The sequence below is a fragment of the Ceraceosorus guamensis genome (assembly GCF_003144195.1).
Source record: "Ceraceosorus guamensis strain MCA 4658 unplaced genomic scaffold IE81scaffold_41, whole genome shotgun sequence".
NCBI classification, from domain to species: Eukaryota; Fungi; Basidiomycota; class Exobasidiomycetes; order Ceraceosorales; family Ceraceosoraceae; genus Ceraceosorus; species Ceraceosorus guamensis.
In genome coordinates, this window is record NW_020290036.1 from 74083 (window position 1) to 91798 (window position 17716).

Genomic DNA, 17716 nt, shown 5'->3' on the forward strand with positions numbered 1-17716 from the left:
TTTTGGATCACGGACTCTTCCCCCCCTCAACGCCTCTTTCTTTTCTCTTCACCGTGTCCATAATCACTTCTGTCGATCCATGAACAGATGATAGCTGTTCTTCCTTGGAGACGCGCTCGCATCGCGATGCACCTGACCAAACACTTGATCGCCGCTTCAAATTCCCCCTCCTTTGTCAAAGCCAGCTCGGGTCTAGTTCCTCGAAGCCATCTTTCACGCACTACATTCTTACTCCTGTTCCAGCAATGAGAAACATTGGGGGTTGGATCGCTTCATTTGTGTCTCCCCTCCGAAAAGTTCCTGCTCTTTCGATCGATTCGTCAGAGTAGCAAATTCAGGATGATCGATCTGATGACAAGCGGCATCCATTTCGTATGGCGGAAGCAGCACATTCTAAGTACAGAGAGGTGAAGCACGAAGCAATAGCAGATTGTAAAGGGCAGAGAGAGGGGAACAGAGATTGCACGGACGGGTAATTCTCCCACCACACTCTTTGTCATCTTGACAGCTGCGCCAAGGCGCTGCGTGCGCAAGACTAGCGCTTCCACCAACTTTTTCGGCGTTTGCTCGCGCTGCTCGGCGTAGACACCAGGCCATGATCACCAATGCGTGGGTTGGGTGAGGAGTGACTTTCGCTCGAGAGAGCTCGGCCGACATCCGAGAGGTCGTACACATCTGCATGGGCACCTTGATCGCTGCCGCCTCGGTGAGCGGAGCTCGAAGCTTTATCGTTGTTGACCCTGTCGACAAATTCGTCGCCCAACGCTTCGCTCAACGTCATTCTAGCTGCGCCACCGCCAGTTGTGGATGAAGTGTGAGTCGATGATTGGGTATCCAAGCCGTCAGTTTGTGAGGTGGTTGGGTCTGGTCCGCCGTCATCTTGCGTGCTATTGTAGCCTCCTGCAACATTGGCAGAGTGTCGTCGATCATTGTTGTACGCGCCGCCACCCAGCGATTGCAGCGGCGTCTCGCGAAAAGTCTGGTACGCTGCGCGCAATTCGTCATCCGATTGGTCGCCTCCAATGGAAGTAGAGACTTGATCGTGGCTGGGAAGCGCAGGTGACGCTCTCCCATTCCTTCGCTCGGCTCTAGAAGTGACTGCAGACACCGTAGCTCGTCGCGATCTGCCGAAGGATGATGCGAGTTTGTTGTTATTGTACTGCTGATCGTTGAATGACTCTGTCTCACGCAGCGTGGCAGTCCTGCTACCGCTGCCAAAGCTGGGTGCTCCTAGGTTGCTTCGCGCAGTGCTAGTGCCGATTGAAATGGAAGATGATGTTCCAGAGTGGACGCTGGCTCCATCTACTTGCAGATCGATAGGCGTTGGGTCGATGCCAGCTGTGTCCACAACGTAGCCCGCCTCGTCCTCGGCATTGCAACAAGCATCAATGAATGCATCCAGCGCTTCGTCGACGCCAGCGTTGCCTAATTCCTCTACGCTTGTCGTCTTTCCTAGACTTGACATTCGGTCGACATCGAAGCGAGACATGTGCAACGTCCGAACCACATACGAGACTAGCGAAGCAAGCGCCAACGGTCTGTCCAGCAGGTAGGTTGGAGTTGGAATAGACTCTCGATGGAGGACCGAGAGTCCTACCGTCCGTGCTTGCGCGGCGCGTTGAAGTGCAAAGTCTTCGTCGTCGCCGAGCGCAGTCAGCTTTTCGGGCGCGGCTTGTGGTGGCAAGGTCTGAGGGTGTGCGAGCACGAACTCGGTAAGCAATGCCGCGGCCACGTCTTCGCGCCCTTACTCACCGACACTGCTGTGATGTAGTCGTCGTATGTTGCGGCTTGGTTCTGAGAAGCCGACGAGTGTGTCAGCCTTCGGGCACACCAGCATGCGTGGCTTTGCAGTACTGACCCGAAGAAAGTCGCTAGCCTGCACCAGCCAAGGCTCCTTGTCCTTGTCAAAAGCAGGTCGTTTGTTCGCCAAGGCGAGAAACATTTTGGCGACGAGCATCAGCGTCTTGTGGCTCTGAGAGTCGGGAGCCGCTGTAGAGATGCGGCGGTCGGCGTCAGCGGACGTACGCGTGAAATTGCGCACGGAGCGGGTCGACTCACTCGCTGTAAGGCCATAAAGATTTGGCGACGTGATAGCGGGACAGATCAATCTCAGAAAGACAAATGCACCCACGCCTTGAAAGCCTGGTCCTGGCGGCTTGACGTTGGCATGTCCAGCGAAACGAGCATTGACAGTTGTGCGAATGTGGAACAGCGCGCGGCGCAGATCCCTATCGAGAGGAGAGATGGTCAATGAAGTGCTTCTGCAGGACTGAATGAACGATGGCAGCAACTCACGGTGGACAAGCATGGCGATTGCCATAGATGCTGTCCCACATTTGTATGGAAAGTCGTTTGAGGCGCTCAACGGTACTCAAGACCGGCGTGGCGGGGGTGTTGATCGATCCTTGGGAGTTGTCGCCGCTCGCGCAGGAGTGGGATGTTGCGCTTCTGGTAAGGGCTGAGCTAGCGAGTGGCGGGCCTGCAGTCTGCATTGTTGCCGACGGGACCGCTTGCAGTGTCGTTGCTTCTCTGTCATCATCAGGGTTGAGCCAGATGCGCTCTGTACAGATACGACGGACCATACGCCCGATAGAAGCATCTAGCCAGTCTGAGCAATATAGTCTCTGAAATTGATCTAGACTTCGGGAGAGCAGCGTGTTTCCTCTGCGAGGCGTGGCACCCGGCGAAAGACAAGATGAACGATCAGTATTTGTACCCAATTCGCAACCGGAGCAACAGCACTGACCTGAACAGCAACTCAGTCTCGAGTCTGCCTCCTTGCGAAGCGCTCTCTGCATCTGCAAGGTCTCCAATACGATCAGCAATCGTTTGGGAGCTGGTCCAAACATCTACAAGATGAGGAATGAGCTGCGAATCGTCCAGCTCTTTTGCGAGAGCTTGAACGAATGGCACACAGCCAGGCCGGTTAAGCGCCTAGCGAAGCCGAAAGAGGCAAAAGCGTAAGGGTGACGTCTCGCAGAAATTGCGAAAAGCGTGCGCAGCCACACGCACCTTTTCTATCTCGGCGTACTGGACCCGCGGTAGGATGATTTCTTCGCGGACGCGGACCTTGAGGTGGACCTCCCCAATCATTTCCCTTCCGTAAGACATGTCAAGGCGCGCATATTTGTCACTGCCATACGCGTCGTCCAGACGCTGGGCCCAAACCGGGAACCAGCCATCAATATCTTCACCTCTTCGCATCGTGTTGATCGGCAGATCGACGGATCCCGTCAGCGAATACTTTAGGCTCTGTCCCGAGCTCGCGTTTGTTGAAGTACTGCTTCCTGCAGCCCGGCTCGGTGGATTGCCAGTTGCAGTCATGACGTCGATCTGCAGCGCATCCAGCACTGGCAAATCTGTCAAGACGAACTTCTCTGCCCAGGTAAAGCCGCCGTTCGGTGCGTGTTTGACCTTCGTGCGCGCGGCCACCAGGCCGCTCAAAAAGAGCAAGCAATAGCACGCCGTGAAAGGAGGCTGAGCTGATGAGTTCGTGTTGCTTGCGCTATGCCTATAGGAGTTTACTTCGGTAGGACTGAGACCAGCACTACCCAAGCCGATGCCTGCCGCCGATCCCATGATTCTGCGCGGAGGTCTCAAAGTTCTCTTTTTGCTCTTGAGATTCTCTGTAGCTGCAGCCGTATTCCAAGTGTCCGCGCCTGGGAAAATGGCAGCTGCACGCGCAGCTCCAGCCAAGCCGCTTATGGGTCCGCTTTGCACGCCATCGACTTCGTCTTCTCCATCATCCTCGTCCTCTTCCCCTCCTGTCACCATACTCTTGTCCGCAGCACCATCGCACCCTTCCTCGTCGCTTTCTACGATCACGCGAGCACTAGGGGCTGGCGATGAGCTGCTACTGTGTCGCGCGACGCCAAAGTGTCCATGGGCAGAGTGGCTGTCGGACGAGCTGGAGCGCGTTGGCTGCATTGACACCGCCGAGTGAGACGTGGTCGGAGCACCTCCTTCGCTTGCCCGTGAGCTCGTAGCACCAGATGTCCTTGACGTCTGCTGGTCGGAAGACATTTTGGCAGCGTCTTGACCGTTGAACTGTCCCCATCGCTGGCCGGCTGAGCTCGATGTGACGTGGGTCAAGCCGTGGCCAGAACTGCTCGCGAGATGGCGCAACATGCGCCCGCCGCCGCCTGGATGCTCTGCTGAAGAAGAATTGGCATATGTAGCGCTCTTGAACCGAGCCTCAAATATGCTCATGTCGATCTGCCTGTGGATTCGATGGGTGCCGTTTACCGTGCCAAGAGGCCCATACACCTCTGGTTGAGCGTACAATCGCAGAACAGCTCTCCATCGAGCCAGCTTCGTCAGTGAGGGAAAGCAGAGGTAGACTGGCTCATCCCGACCTTGCGTGCTCGGTGTGGTTGCGCTGACGAATGTGTTTGGCGTTCTCGGTGATTTGGCGCTAGTCAAACTGAACACGGAGGGACTAGCAAATATGCCCAGCACGTGAGGCCGGGCGAATAGGGAATCGTCGACCTTGCGAACGTCGCTCGCTCGCAAAGATGGGGCGTGTATAGAGTGGAGCAGAGCGCGATCCTAGTGTGCAGCGCACGCCTCTGGGTGAGCACGAACGAGGACATGACAGTGCTGCGTTTGTGCACTCACCTCGCCATAGATGCTCAACACCCCGTCCTCTCGAAAAATAGCTGTGCCTCTCCTCCACCCCGACCCGCGATTGCTTGCCACCGAGCTGCCTGCATTTCCCAGCGAACCCACGCCGCCTGGCAGCATTGGAGGATTGAGGCTGGACGTGCTCCCGCCGAGCATGGCCGAATCAACGCCGGAGGGCATTGTGAGCCTCGAACGACTTGACTTTTCTGTGGTGGGGATCGCATTAGACGAGCCGCTCCGCACTGACGCGTACCACTTCGCTCGAGACTCACCCTTGAGCCAGCCCGGCTTACTTTTGACAAAGCTGAGGGGATTCCGAGAGCTGCTGACACCCTCCACGTTGGCAGAAGCATGGCTCACTGCTCTGGCTGAAGTGATCAGAGACTCGGCTTCTAATTGCGCGGTGGGGATGCTGCCCAGGTTGGCCCCGACATGAGAAGACCCGGCATTCGCCCATGCTGCGGCACTATGCTGAGTCGATGTTCCCGCAGGCGAGCCTGTCCTCCCCTCGCTTCCTTCAATGAATCCGCTCGAAGTTCCATGATTGAGATTCTTGCTGTCGCGTTTGGTCAGCTTTCTTCTGACCTGGGGCACATCTCGAATCAAAAGAGGCGCTTTGCTCAGCTGAACCAGCTTCTCTCCCGTGCTTGAGGACGACTGAGAGGGGGCGGAGACCCAGACCAGTAAAGAGAGTGAAGCCTCGGCAGGATCAGTAGGACCAAAGTTGGAGGGACCGCGCTTTGCAGAGCGAGTCCTTGGAGAGGAGTTTCCGCTCATCAGTTCAGCCAGGTGGTCGTTCCAAGCACTGCAGCGTCAAGCTCGGAGCTTCGAGGGGGAAATGTAGCTGGACTGAACGCAGGTAGACTTCGACGTCTTGCTGGTGGAGATCGCTGAAGTGGAAGCGCTGGAGCTATGTCAATCCGATACCTGAATGTGTGAAAAAAGCAGCGCTATTTTTACGAACCAAAAGGGCACGGGCCAGCCGATCACCTAATTTGAGCGGCCGAATTGGACTCTTGGCGGCCGTCGCAAGTCTTGAGTGACCTTCAAGCCGGCCAATTGGGAGTGTGTGTGGGTGTTGTGCTTGAAGAGGGAGTTTGGATTCTTCTGGCTATTGTCATATCAAAGCGCCAACTGAAAGCTGAAAATGGAAGCAATTTGGAAGTCGGCGTGCTGACCACCTTAATGTGAATTGTGCTGTTCACAGTTCAGGCTTGTACATCCTCTTCACTCAAACGTCTTCGGCGATGGACCCACGGGCGCAGCAGGGGCAACTTGCAAGCTGAGGCTGAGTAGAGTGCAAATAAGCAAGAAAGAGTCGTGTGTCGCAAGTCAGGTGTTGGTGCGATAGCTCAGACACAGTGAGGAAGAACGAGGTTATCGCGGTGACGGCGGGCCGTAGCGAGAGCAATTTGAATGATACAGACTAGACTGAAACTCGTGCCGCTTGTCGTAGGTGCGTTCTGGTCAGACGCTGCTGCAAGACAGCTATATATGTAGGTAGGACGATTGTGGACTCGCCTTCGTCACTCGTGACTGGTTGCATGGGATCGCGGGTGCCTCGACACCTTGACCGGCGGTCGCACGCAGCAGGTCACGTAACGCGCAAAAGCCGCGAGTACCGCCCGCGCACAAGGTTGCTCACTCGATCGATCGTGACTCAAACCCAGTCACTCGGCTACCAAAATCCGCGCTAAGTATGCAGAGGCAGGCACATTTGCTGCATGCTGCTGCTGGGCGCGCGGTGCGCGTCATGTTCCTATACACAATAGCATCTGCCGCAAAGCGTTGTTTGACCCGCCGCTGTCGCGCTAAAGTCAGTCAACGCGTGCTCTGCGGGCGATCGAGGCATCCGAGGTGTGGAAGTCACGCATGTAGTCGAGAATGACGTTCAAACAGTCGCCCTTATTGAGCGCCCACAACTTCCAATAGACCTGGCGCAAGTCGTTCGATTGCGCAGTCATCTTGCTACCAAACCACCTCTTCAAAGAACTCGAGCGGAAGGCGGGTGCCTCGAGCCGAGGGAACTCGTGCAATGACCGCTCGCAAACCACACAAACGGAATGCCGACAGGCACAGACATGCCTGAACAATCGCGCATGAAATTCCGTAAGCGATTACCGCGACGGACTCGCGCTCCTCCTGTCAGAGCGACGCCTGTCTCTTTGATCCGCAGGATCGTCATGAGCCCCGTTTTGATCATCACCTTCCACCGGCAAAGTCCTAGGCCCGTTCCTCCAGTCCCCTCCGCTCTTTCCCTTTTTCCAGTCCGGTACCGTGTCATCATTCGCCGCAATCTCATCTTTCCAGCCCATCTTTTTGCCCGTGCTCTCTTCTTTTGCTCGTCGGAAGGCGAGCTCTGCCGATAGCTCGTGATGCAACTCCCTTACTAAAGCGGGCGAAGCGTATCTCAAATGCATGAAGTTGCCTGAGATGCCAAGAGCGAAGTTTTCTGTAAGCATAAGCTTCTCGGAGCTTTGTGCGCGGAGTGGCCAAAAAGCATGCCACTCACAAAAACCGCCTCTGTTGCACTCGTTTGTCTCATTCTGCCGACAGCACGCTTCCCTAAAGTCGGTCACGGGTGAGAGTTCGGAAAACAGCGGTCGTCCTGATGAAAACGGGGATATGTAACATCAGCCAAAAGCTCCGTAGTCTTGCGCAAACATCAGCATTGTTTGTCTCTGTCCTGACACCATGGCATGCTATCTTGGAGCGCTTTCATGATTCTATGGTTCACCAGCGACCCTGTCCCACGTCGAGGCGACACTTACCAGCGTACCATCTCTCGTTCAGAGCATCCACCGCTCTTCCAGCCTCTTCTTCAAATTCGTATCGCGCATACACGTTCCCGATCAAGTGCTCCCCAACATTATCGCATACATGCATCTCGATGAGCGTCCCGTACCTAGCCAATTCGCAAAAGAAGTCTTCAAAAAAGTCGTCAAAGTCGCGTTGAAGCTCTTCGTCGCTCAAGGTGCAGTTTGCGTCCGCATGTCGAGGATTTTGATACACGTTAGAGATGAGTATAGTCTGACTGAAAGGTGGCCGGGTGTGCTTCCTCGAGCATCTATCTCCATGGCGGCAGGCACCAATCTGCGCAGGGCAAGAGACGAAGGGGGCAGGATGGTCAGCTGAGCCTCGCGAAGGTGACGCACTGCCAAGGCGGATATCTTACTTTGTAGTAGAATGAGCAGTTGACCTTGTCTTGCTCGGTACCATAAATGCTAGCCAAATAAGATGCCATCTTGAATCAGCTCCGTACTGCCGAGTAGCACAGCCGAGAGGTAGAGGGGCCAAATAAAATTTGCGTGCTTGATCGAGTATGAGCAGAGGTGTAGCGGTGCGCTATTCCATCCACTCGTGACTGGCGTGCGACAGCTTGCGATGGCGTTGAGGGTGGTGATGGTGGCAATGCGGCGCGGCATCGCGAGCGGCGTCGAAAGGAAGTCGACCGCGCCCCCGAGCGTTGTCATTTAAAATTCGGTGTCGTACGCGCGCGCGCGTGGGGGGAATCGAGAAAGTCAAGGAGTGGGGCGCGTATCGCAACGCTTGCTTAGCAGCAGCGTGGAGATGTGAGTCTGATCGTGCGCGTCTTGATTCTTCCTCCACGTGCAGCATGCGCCCGGCGCTCTGTCCATCGTGGATTCCTCATACTCAAACTGACCAGCAGTCAAGAGTCACAGTCGTGAGTACCGAGAAGCACGTTGGCACCGCGGTCAGCAAGCTCTTTCTTCACAGTCGCGGTGCATGGGCAGCTTGAAATGGAAACGGTTGCTTGGCACTTAGCATACGCGATGTAGACATAGAGAGAGGGCCCGGCGCATCATCTCTACACTACGATGATGGCGAAAGAGTCACACTGCACTGTGGTTCGCGATTCGCTCAATCCAATCGTGAATGAAGCGCGTGGCCTTGCACCGCCGCAACTTTAGCCCAGATACCTACCTCGCGCGTCATCGGTCGTGATTATGTTGATTCAAGAGTCGCGTGGTGAGCCGTGATTCACATTTGATTCTTGATATGGAGTCCATCATGGTCATGTATACCGGTGCTTTGCTTTGCGTGCCGTGCCTATACCTACACAGTCTTGAGTCAGAGTCGTGGGTATAGCCCAGCTACCTTTAGCCGAGGCCGATCAGCGTGCATGCATCGCGATCGAGAGTCGTGAGTATGGTCGTCATGATCGAGTGCGCGGGCTCTGCTGCAAGCACAGTCACGAGTCGCGAGTCACTCAGTGCATGCCTTAGCTATAGGATCAGGATCAGCAGGATCAGCAGCACCGCGCGAGCGCACGCCATGCACTTGTGACTCTGTAAGCTGTGCTGCTGCATGCTGCGTGTGCATGGACATGCGATGAAGCTAGGCCTGCTTCTCGCGCAAGGGCGACCGGCCGTCCGCGTCGCGTTTGAGGTGTGCTGAGTGTTGAGTGTGCGCGTGTACCTGCTGCTGCTGCATGCCTATGCTGTATGTACATTGTATATCCAGATCAAATTGTGCGCGCGGCACTACTCGTGGCTACTGACTGTACTCGTGACTGCTGCTTGCCGATACCGGTACCGTAGATGAACTCAGACTCTGTTGCCGTGCAGCTTGCTCATCTCTGCATGTTCACCCAATCACAAATTCTCGTGCCGGGCCACTGCATCCGCAACCCCCATCCTGCCCCCGCTCCCCGTCCTCCCATTTCCACTGTCGATCGTGACATCCAACCGGTTCGACGAATCCAGCTTCTGTCACAAGGCTTGCACACAATCAGCCAAGCCAGACACCTCCTTCGCAGGCCCACGCCTTTAGGATCATCGCACGAAGTGCCATCTACTTTGCAGCATCCTAATTCCACTTGTCACAATCCTGGAGGACGATATATCGACAAACCTGCAGCTGCTCAGTGACAGTGCTTCAGCAGCATTTTGAACTAGCTTCTTCACCTCGCACGGCACGATCAACGCGCACCGGTCGCCATAAAGCGATTCATCGACGGATTTCGCCCCCGCTTGCTGGGAAGACATTCGCCTCCACCGACTCGCCGGCGTTGGTCCGTATTCTATCTAGGCGCTGCACACGCCAAGTCTACCGTAATTGAACATGGCTTCTTCAGAGACTGAAGCTGGACCATCGTCCTTGGCGCAGCGTGCGGCTGATCTCAGCTTGTCCGACGAACCTCATGCAAGCAGTGCTCAGTCAACGGGTAGACACACCAACGGATCTGCCTCAGCTTCGCCTCCACCAGCACTATCCCAACCTCAGCAGCCCGAATCTGTTAGACGTCCCACGGGTGGTCCTCCTTCACGGAGCGGTGGCCCCCCGGGCAGCGGTGGAGGTGGTCCGCCACCTCGACAGAACGCTGGCTTGGGAAGTCTAGCAAATGTCAATTCACGCGCAAAGGCCATGGCTGGTGGCCCGCTGCCGCCAAGCCTGATGGCGAAGCTCCAAGCAGTAAGTTGCGAATCACCGCTTGACTTGACTTCTCGGTGAAATGCCCTTCTCACAAATTCGCTCTTGTCCCTCATGCGCCGGTCTCGCACCTAGAACGCAAGCCGATCAGCTGCAGGACCGGGAGGATCGCCATCACCAGATCCTCAGAGCCTCTTGTCGAGAGGTGCAGGCGCACCCGGTGGACCCGGGCTGGGCTCTCTGCGGGCAGCCCCTAGTGGTCCGCCTCGAGCACCGCCTCCTCCCAGCGGCCCCACCGGTGGAGGTCCAGCCTTGGGAGGGATGGCGGCGAGAAGAGCCAGACCAGGCTTCAAGCTGAGCGACATGGGATTCACAGCGGAAGGACCTCCTGGTGGCGCTGGCAGCCCAGGCACGTCTCAGCCAGGGGCCCTCGTTGGTCGAGCACCGGGACAAAAGCTTGCTCCACCTGGTAAGCTTGCCAACGCAACCGGCCCCATGAGTTCAGCTTTCGCGAATTTTTCGAACGTTGTGTGAGCGATCTTGATGCTGATCAGGCTCACTATTCAAGAGCGCGAGCTGATTGCCTGCCTCTGCCTTTGGTTGCAAACTGCCCAGCGACCCATCTGGACGCTTGAACTTTGACGGAAAAGCGATTTTGCACAAGTCTGGCGTCGAATTTCGGAACGGCACCAAATTTCAGATCAACATGGAAGACTTGGAATTGCTCGACGAGCTTGGCAAAGGCAATTACGGCACTGTGCGCAAGGTCCGCCATACGCGCACAAAAGTAGAGATGGCAATGAAGGTGAGTTGCATGGTTGTCATGGACGCAAAGCAGCGCTAAATGCGGTATCTGCCCTTATCTGGCGCATACACAGGAGATTCGCCTCGAGCTTGACGAATCAAAGCTAAATGCCATCATCATGGAGCTGGACATCCTTCATAGAGCTACTGCGCCTGAAATTGTCGAGTTCTACGGAGCATTCTTTGTGGAGAGCTGCGTCTACTATTGCATGGAGTACATGGATGCGAAGAGCCTTGAAAGCTTGTACCATGGACCTTGCTCGGTACCCGAAGACGTGTTGGCGAGGATCGTAGCGTGGACAGTGCGAGGTCTCAGATTCCTCAAAGATGAGCTGCAAATCATGCACAGAGGTGAGCGATGCGAGTTGGTCGCCATGTTAGCCTGATAGCTCACTGTGTAAATCTCAAATCACAGACGTGAAACCAACAAACATCTTGCTGAATCGCAAAGGGGAGGTCAAATTATGCGATTTTGGTGTCTCTGGTCAGCTGGAAAAGAGCCTCGCAAAGACGAACATTGGCTGCCAGAGCTACATGGCTGTGAGTGTATGTCTTCATCGTCCTGCCCCTCTCGAACGCTGACGCCTCTCTCTCATGCTTCATGACCAGCCCGAGCGTATCAAGGGCGAGTCGCAAAACATGCTTGGCACCTACACGGTCGCGTCTGACGTGTGGTCGCTAGGCTTGACCATCGTCGAAACGACTCTGGGCACATATCCATATCCGCCCGAGACCTACTCGAACGTCTTTGCGCAGCTCCAAGCGATCGTGCATGGTGACCCGCCCCAGCTACCTCCGACGTACAGCAGCCTCGCTCGGGACTTTGTTGCGAGGTGCCTGGAAAAAGTGCCTGACCGGCGAGCCACTTATGCGCAGATGCTCGAACATCCTTGGCTCGTGGAAGACTCTAACAAGGGCAGGGACGGTGTCGACATGGAGGGATGGGTAAATAAAGCTTTGGACGCCAAGATCGCGAGGAAAGCTGAATCTGCTGCCGCATTGACCTCAAACGCCGGCGGGCAATCAGCGTAGCCAAGGTCGATGCCGCATTCTCTGACTCTGACTTTTCCACGTAGCATGTATTCTCCTTCACGTCTGTTTGCACATCCCATACACGCAATGCACATCTCTGTCCTGCCCTGCTTGGATTGAGCTCTCCCGAGAGCTGAGCGTGCGTGACCTTTGCGACCGGCCGTCTCCGAATGCATGCTGCGCCAGAGCGGAGAGCTGTGCGCAGAACGTGCACTTATCAATTGTATGCTCGTGACTGTTGTCGCGCGCGGGGTAACGCGCATTGCCATGATTTGATCCGAGGGACAGCGCTGGGGAGAAGTTTATGTCAGTCAAAGGCCTCGCGCCTGGAATCGTGTCTTTCGTGCCAGGGTCATAGAGGGCTTCCTTTGTAGCTCAAGCCCTTCCTTTCGAAGCCACGCCTCAAATGTCAAAGTGAAATCTTGTCTCCGAATCCCCCAAGCTTCTGTTGTCCAGATATGCCACTCGCAATTTCTCCGACTAAGTCTCCGTCGTTGTCGATCCGACTCCCAGCCACATGATGGCGCATGCATAGAAATGAGCCAGGCAGCGAATTCGTCGACCATCAGCTAATTTCGTCGGTCCGTCTGATGCTGGTGGTCGCGGAGTGATAGATCACGGAAAGCAGGTGCGTGTTATGGCCAAGGAAAACACGTTGACTTCATATACGTTCCAGTGTGCGGGCCTCTGGTATTCCTCGTTCGTCCAGTGGTTAGGATACTGCTCTTTCATTTCTGGCATGGACGCTTGCGGCATGTGCCGTAGTTCTCCATGGGAGACAGCAGCGGCCCGGGTTCGATCCCCGGACGGGGAACTTTTGACCGCGGCATCTCGCACATCAAAACCAGTCGGGCATCGACGTCACTTTTAATATCATCATCTACCACGTCAACATGAATCGGGAATGCGCATAGACGCTATGTGCTCCCTGCTTGCTTGTATGCTGTCTCGTAGGTTGGACTTCTCCGACGCTCGCTCGAGCGTGCGGGTGTGCCGCTCCGAGTGCCCGTTTGCGTGCTAGCTGGACACTGGCACGTGATGCGCTAGCAAAACAGACTAGATCGCTATAGCACCCTAGAATGTCCATTCTTGGACATGTCTCGATCGTGACTCGAGAATGCTGTTTGTGTGTAACTCGATGTCTCTTCTTGCACTTGCTACTATGTGGCACTGCGTGCGTGCTCTCTTGCATCCCTTCCTCTCTTTCTCGCTCGCACATTCTCCGTGCTTGCTCTTGCCCAATCTTTCACTGAACATGCGCTCACCACTCATGTTCCTGACAACTTTGAGTCGCCCGAAGCTCTGCCCCGCACTCCAGAGACTTGACCTGATCATTCAATTATACGCCTAATCACTGGTCCACATAGCCAAGAGCACGTGACTTGAGGTCGCGCTCCACGTACGAGCCGCTCTTAGGTTTTCCGCGTCCATATTCGAATTCGCGACTAGCAATTGAATGTGTCCAGTAATCTTCTGAAGAAGAAGTGATCAAACAGAATGCGGCTTCACCACTGGCCATTGACTGCACGAAGCTCTCCCTGGTCCTCTCTGCTACCAAAACGATGGTAAAAAGATTTTGCGTGGATTTGCTACGATGATCGGGCAAAAAGGAATGAACTCTGAGCGAATCGAACGCTCAACCTTCTGGAGCCTTCGGGCAAAAGTCCGCAAACACTGGAATCAGATGCGCTACCATTGCGCCAAGAGTTCTCGGCGTAGCTTTGCACAACTTGTACAATATGAATCGCTCAGACGATATCCGTCTCGCTTTGCAACGAACGCATTCTGCCGATTTCTGAATTCACCTCTTGCTGCCCTTCCTTGTGCTTGCACAAGATGCACCTCAGAGTTCACTCAAGACTCTCGACTTGCGTACAAATGCGAGGATCGAAGCGCAAAAGTGGCGCACAGGAAACTCACGCCCAAGCGCTGGCTGCGACCGACGCCCCCCCACCTTTCTTTCGACGGGCACATTCAGAACAGGATTTGCTCGCCTCTACACGTGGGAGGGAAGAGGTTCTTGAGCGTGTCTGGCTGAGCCACACTCGATGACTGTCCCAGAGGCGCAGAGGGACGCGGTCAAAGCGATTCACCAAGGCGGACACGCTACCTCACGCTGTTGACCTTGTGCAGCTCTAGCAAGGTTCGCACCCATGAGCCTTCAATACTAGCGATCACCAGGAATAGAAGGAATAGCGGGGCTATAGGACTGTTTGCAGAGCCCACGAGAGCCGTCACGCACGATCGGATGATCATGCGAGGTGCTCCGTCCGCATGGATAGCGAGTCCGCGGCGGCTCGCGTCGTGCAAAGACAAGACAGGGTGTGGCTTACGAGTCCAGTCCTTGCCGCCGCGTTTAGAGTGGAAGCTTGCAAGTGACAAATTTGCATTCCGAAAAGGCTCACTGGCTCTCATCTTCAGGCCTTGGTATCTTGCTGCATCCTTAGCATTCATCTCTGCGAGTCAACAAGAAAATTCGCGCAACGTCGACAAGAGGACCTGCAAAGCGCGCAACCGGTGACGATTTGATACATTGCCTGGTCAGGGAAGCGTAGAGGAGTACAGGATGCAAAGCAAATGAATGGTGGTGAGTGTGTACAGCCGCAAGCGTGAGATATCAGCGCTGTCTGCCGGGCCAGACGAGCGCGTGCAGACCTCTTTGTTTCCTCCAAAAGTTTGTGTACATGAGGATATTCGTATCGAGGATGATGTGCCACTTTTCCAAGAACCAGGGACTGACTTCCCAGCCAAACTCTGCAGTCGTGTCAGTTCCGATGACGATGAATGCTGGTTCGGCCTCGCCAGTGTTGCCAGAGATGCACATGTCGAAGCAACTGGGGGAGGCAAGGTACACGCGCTGAGCGGGCATTCGTGGCAAAGTGACACTTCACGCCCGCCTACTCACAGCTCGTCCTCGTCAATCAGCTTGGCAGCCGACAGCGCCAAAATGCGATCGCGAACACTTGGCCAGGGCAAGACGTCCAGCCACGGATGGTCTACGAATGAGAAAGGATTTCAGCCAAAGCCGTTGCTCCACTGCCACGCAATCTGCCCAACTTACGCTCCACGGCCATTTGCAATTTTGTCGGCAGCATGTTCTGCGGCATCTCTTGCCATTTGCGCTCCAGCACTTCATCCGTTCGCAAATCGAGGGGTTGTGTCGACTGACCGACCGTGGTCACCTGCAAGCCGTTGACCGGACACACGCTGATGCTGTTATGATGGACTTGCGGCCTGCAGCGCGCCAAATAGCACTCGCCGAGCGCCGACACGCCCTCGTAGTCCGCGAGCTATCAATGGAGAGAGCCACTTCAGTCGAGGGTCGCATTGGCTCGACGCGCTGAACAACTCACATCTTCGTGTGTGAAGCCCATGACTCGGGCATTGCAGAACATGGCTTGCACCGTATGGCGCTGTTCCATGTCTACCGGCTTGCCCAACCCAAGCGAGCGACTGCTGAACATGCAGAACCTGTCGAAATCGCACTTGCTCATCATCTTGAGCTGTTCTCCCGCCGCCAGCACCATGGCAGCCTGATACGCTTTCCGTTGCGGGTCGCGCGGTTCACGAGACATTAATTCGGACGCATCCTTGAATAGGTTTTCTGTGCTGCCCTTGAGCACCTTGGCAACATCGATGATGTTGATGGGTGCGCCCTCAGAAGGTGGTGAAGAGGAGGATCCCGACGATGGCGAGCCGCTTGACGAGCCAGATGGCGAAGACTGCGCATGCCCGCTAGACGAGTGGAATGACGCGCTCGATGCGCTGCTGCCGAGGTGGGACGCAGCGTCGCTTCCACTAAATGAGACGTTGCCACCATCTGCATGTCTCGTGCTTCGAAAGTACGGCGCCGCCTCTCTTGCGGCTGCTTCGGCATTCGTAGCGCAGAGCTGAGCAATGGTGTTTGGCAGGGCCGCCTCGAGCAAATCTTCCAATGCGCGCGCAGCGACCGATGTTCCGCCGGGTGTGCGCTGCTCTCCTCCTAGCGCGTCGGTCCATTGCTCGCTTGTCACTATGTCGGAAGGCAGATGATTGGTGGGAAAGCTTTGCGAGACGCCATTCTGCAACCATTGTGTGAAAGGGCTGGGTGCATCGGTCGGCTGCTGAGGAGCGGAGGACACGCTGCTAGGCAAGTGCGTTGGCTGCTGCAATTGGCTCGCAAAGAACCCCGCGCTGGCTGCGAGCTCAGCCGAGACGCTCGTGCCGAGTGCGGTAGTGATGCCATGCTGATCGACACTGCTCGCGCTCTGAAAGGTGGTGCTGTAAGGTGTCGGGTTCGAGCTGGAAGAGGCTGACATATCCTCGGAGGCGGAGGGTGTGCGGTGAGCAGATGTGGACGTCGCTGCGATAAGCTCTTGCGATGACGATGAGGCAGCAACAGCCCGTTTGGCCTATGCAGAGCGAGCAGCGTATAGTGAGAGGAGCTCGACGGGTATGCACATGCGCACAGACCAACTCACCTCTCTAGCTCTCTCTCTGAATCTGCGTTGAGCGAGCTTGTTCTGTTCCCTCCTCTGCGCGAGCACCTCTGCAGCTGACTGCTCTGGAGTCACATCAGAAGCTCCGGCAGGCCCACCGACGACACTTCCTGTTCGTGCAGCAGGCATTTCTGATGGATCTGGGTTGAAAGCTGAAATGGCAGGAGGCTTTCGGGTCGCGCGCAGGCAGAAGTCGTGAGCGTTGAAGTTGAAGTGTGGTAGCAGGACGAATCCTGAGCGATGCTGCAAAGCGAGATAGGGCAGCGCGCGCAATTTGCGCTTCGATCACTATACTTACGGCCGAAAGCAGACGCGCGAGGCGAAGCGTCGGCACTTGTGACCCGCGTGTGTCGGCGGTGGGGTGCCGCGAGGATGGAAGGAAGTGAATGGGGGTGCAAGCGAGGGAAGTGGTGTGTCAAGAGGTGTCGCTTTATCAAGGTGAGAGAGTGCGACAGCGATGAAAAGATGAGGAACTAGCGCGTTGCGTGGATGAGCGCAGGAGAGGGGGAGAGAGAGAGAGAGAGAGAGAGGCGGTGCTCTGGAAAGTTCCGAGAGCATGCTTGCAGCCCCGTCGCGGTCAGCAGCGCGCAGCCAGGCGGCGGTGCATGCTGGTGGTCGCGCGCGCAGCAGGTCGCAACGCGGAGATGCGCGCATGAAGATGCTGACGGTGCATATCGGCTAGAGGCGTGGCCTCGTCGTCCTTACAGGCAATAAGACACCCACCACACACACTCGCTGACCGCCCAGCACTCGTGACTCTGACTGCAGCAGCGGCTCAGATCGAGAGCCCCAGCAACGCCTGGAGTCACAGTAAGGAGCATTGAGTATAAGGACGGGGCTCATTCTCAGCGACTCACGACCTGCGATGCCGCTGCTCTATAAACAGAGTCGAAGTTCTTGGCGGGCGCGTTGAGCATTCATGCGGAAAGCTGGCAAGCGCTGCGAATCTAGGCTACGCTGTCTACAGCTACAGTCGTGAGTGTGAGTCGTGAGTCACTACTTGATGAGTCGTGCGTCGCTGCTGCTGCATGCGGGCAAGACAACTCTTGACTCCTATAGGCGGAGCTCGCCTGGCCCGGGCCCTTGAATTTTTCTATTCATCCGAAGGGCGAGATGCAAGATCGCTCGCACATTCACGATTTCACAGGACTCGTGATTTGGGTGACTTTGCTTTCAATGAATGGTTCGACTCAGACTGCTGAACTCAAGAATCAAGAATCAAGGAAGTCAGTCACGAGTGGAGAGCAGCGGTGCGCGCGTACGTGAGGTCTGCTGCAGCCCAAAAGTTTCTCTTTCTCCTTGCATGCCAGTCGTGAATTCATCAGCAGTTTGAGTGGGAAAGGTGCTGGGCATCTCCAACAAAGCTTAGCATTCACACTCAAAAG

General features: G+C 55.8%; 5 protein-coding genes and 2 non-coding genes across 7 annotated transcripts; 2 read left to right on the forward strand and 5 right to left on the reverse strand.

Annotated features, from left to right (window-relative positions):
* Positions 1–348: 348 nt before the first annotated feature.
* On the reverse strand, positions 349–5573 carry IE81DRAFT_171323 (hypothetical protein). The gene is made up of 9 exons (XM_025510624.1): positions 4896–5573; positions 4618–4829; positions 3013–4548; positions 2747–2934; positions 2296–2664; positions 2059–2228; positions 1859–1989; positions 1753–1794; positions 349–1687 (listed from the first exon to the last, which is right to left on the reverse strand). The coding sequence occupies exons 1-9, from the start codon at positions 5398–5400 to the stop codon at positions 536–538; spliced, it is 4305 nt and encodes a 1434-aa protein (XP_025368704.1). The 5' UTR covers positions 5401–5573; the 3' UTR covers positions 349–535.
* Positions 5574–6587: 1014 nt separating this feature from the next.
* On the reverse strand, positions 6588–8120 carry IE81DRAFT_324404 (RNA-binding domain-containing protein). The gene is made up of 4 exons (XM_025514224.1): positions 7799–8120; positions 7395–7716; positions 7136–7231; positions 6588–7051 (listed from the first exon to the last, which is right to left on the reverse strand). The coding sequence occupies exons 1-4, from the start codon at positions 7865–7867 to the stop codon at positions 6741–6743; spliced, it is 798 nt and encodes a 265-aa protein (XP_025368705.1). The 5' UTR covers positions 7868–8120; the 3' UTR covers positions 6588–6740.
* A 2218-nt stretch (positions 8121–10338) lies between these two features.
* On the forward strand, positions 10339–11853 carry IE81DRAFT_291616 (kinase-like protein; the record flags this gene model as incomplete). Its single annotated transcript, XM_025511913.1, has 5 exons — positions 10339–10547; positions 10633–10822; positions 10896–11172; positions 11237–11361; positions 11431–11853. 5 exons carry the CDS (start codon positions 10339–10341, stop codon positions 11851–11853), a joined length of 1224 nt encoding a protein of 407 aa, XP_025368706.1.
* A 694-nt stretch (positions 11854–12547) lies between these two features.
* Positions 12548–12667, forward strand: IE81DRAFT_t22. The gene has a single exon. It is a non-coding gene; the product is annotated as a tRNA-Glu (tRNA).
* Positions 12668–13466: 799 nt separating this feature from the next.
* IE81DRAFT_t23 lies at positions 13467–13563 on the reverse strand. The gene has a single exon. It is a non-coding gene; the product is annotated as a tRNA-Trp (tRNA).
* Positions 13564–14298: 735 nt separating this feature from the next.
* On the reverse strand, positions 14299–14687 carry IE81DRAFT_324406 (hypothetical protein). Its single transcript, XM_025514225.1, has one exon. It carries the CDS (start codon positions 14675–14677, stop codon positions 14471–14473), a length of 207 nt encoding a protein of 68 aa, XP_025368707.1. The 5' UTR covers positions 14678–14687; the 3' UTR covers positions 14299–14470.
* Positions 14548–16769, reverse strand: IE81DRAFT_324407 (hypothetical protein; the record flags this gene model as incomplete). The annotated part of the gene is made up of 6 exons (XM_025514226.1): positions 16314–16769; positions 15207–16244; positions 14917–15143; positions 14881–14884; positions 14759–14854; positions 14548–14687 (listed from the first exon to the last, which is right to left on the reverse strand). Coding segments are annotated over exons 1-5 (1496 nt in total), but the record flags the coding sequence as incomplete, so codon positions are not given.
* Positions 16770–17716: the final 947 nt, after the last annotated feature.

Bases quoted from the DNA above. Each gene is read 5' to 3' on its own strand.
- IE81DRAFT_171323 (XM_025510624.1), bottom strand. From the start codon at position 5,400: ATGAGCGGAAACTCCTCTCCAAGGACTCGCTCTGCAAAGCGCGGTCCC. The intron at 4,549-4,617 runs GTGAGTGCACAA...GCTGCACACTAG, and splicing joins TGTTGAGCATCTATGGCGAG to GATCGCGCTCTGCTCCACTC. The intron at 1,688-1,752 runs GTGAGTAAGGGC...GCACACCCTCAG, and splicing joins ACTACATCACAGCAGTGTCG to ACCTTGCCACCACAAGCCGC.
- IE81DRAFT_324404 (XM_025514224.1), bottom strand. From the start codon at position 7,867: ATGGCATCTTATTTGGCTAGCATTTATGGTACCGAGCAAGACAAGGTC. The intron at 7,717-7,798 runs GTAAGATATCCG...TGCCCTGCGCAG, and splicing joins ACTGCTCATTCTACTACAAA to ATTGGTGCCTGCCGCCATGG. The intron at 7,232-7,394 runs GTAAGTGTCGCC...CGTTTTCATCAG, and splicing joins GAACGAGAGATGGTACGCTG to GACGACCGCTGTTTTCCGAA.
- IE81DRAFT_324406 (XM_025514225.1), bottom strand. From the start codon at position 14,677: ATGTGCATCTCTGGCAACACTGGCGAGGCCGAACCAGCATTCATCGTC.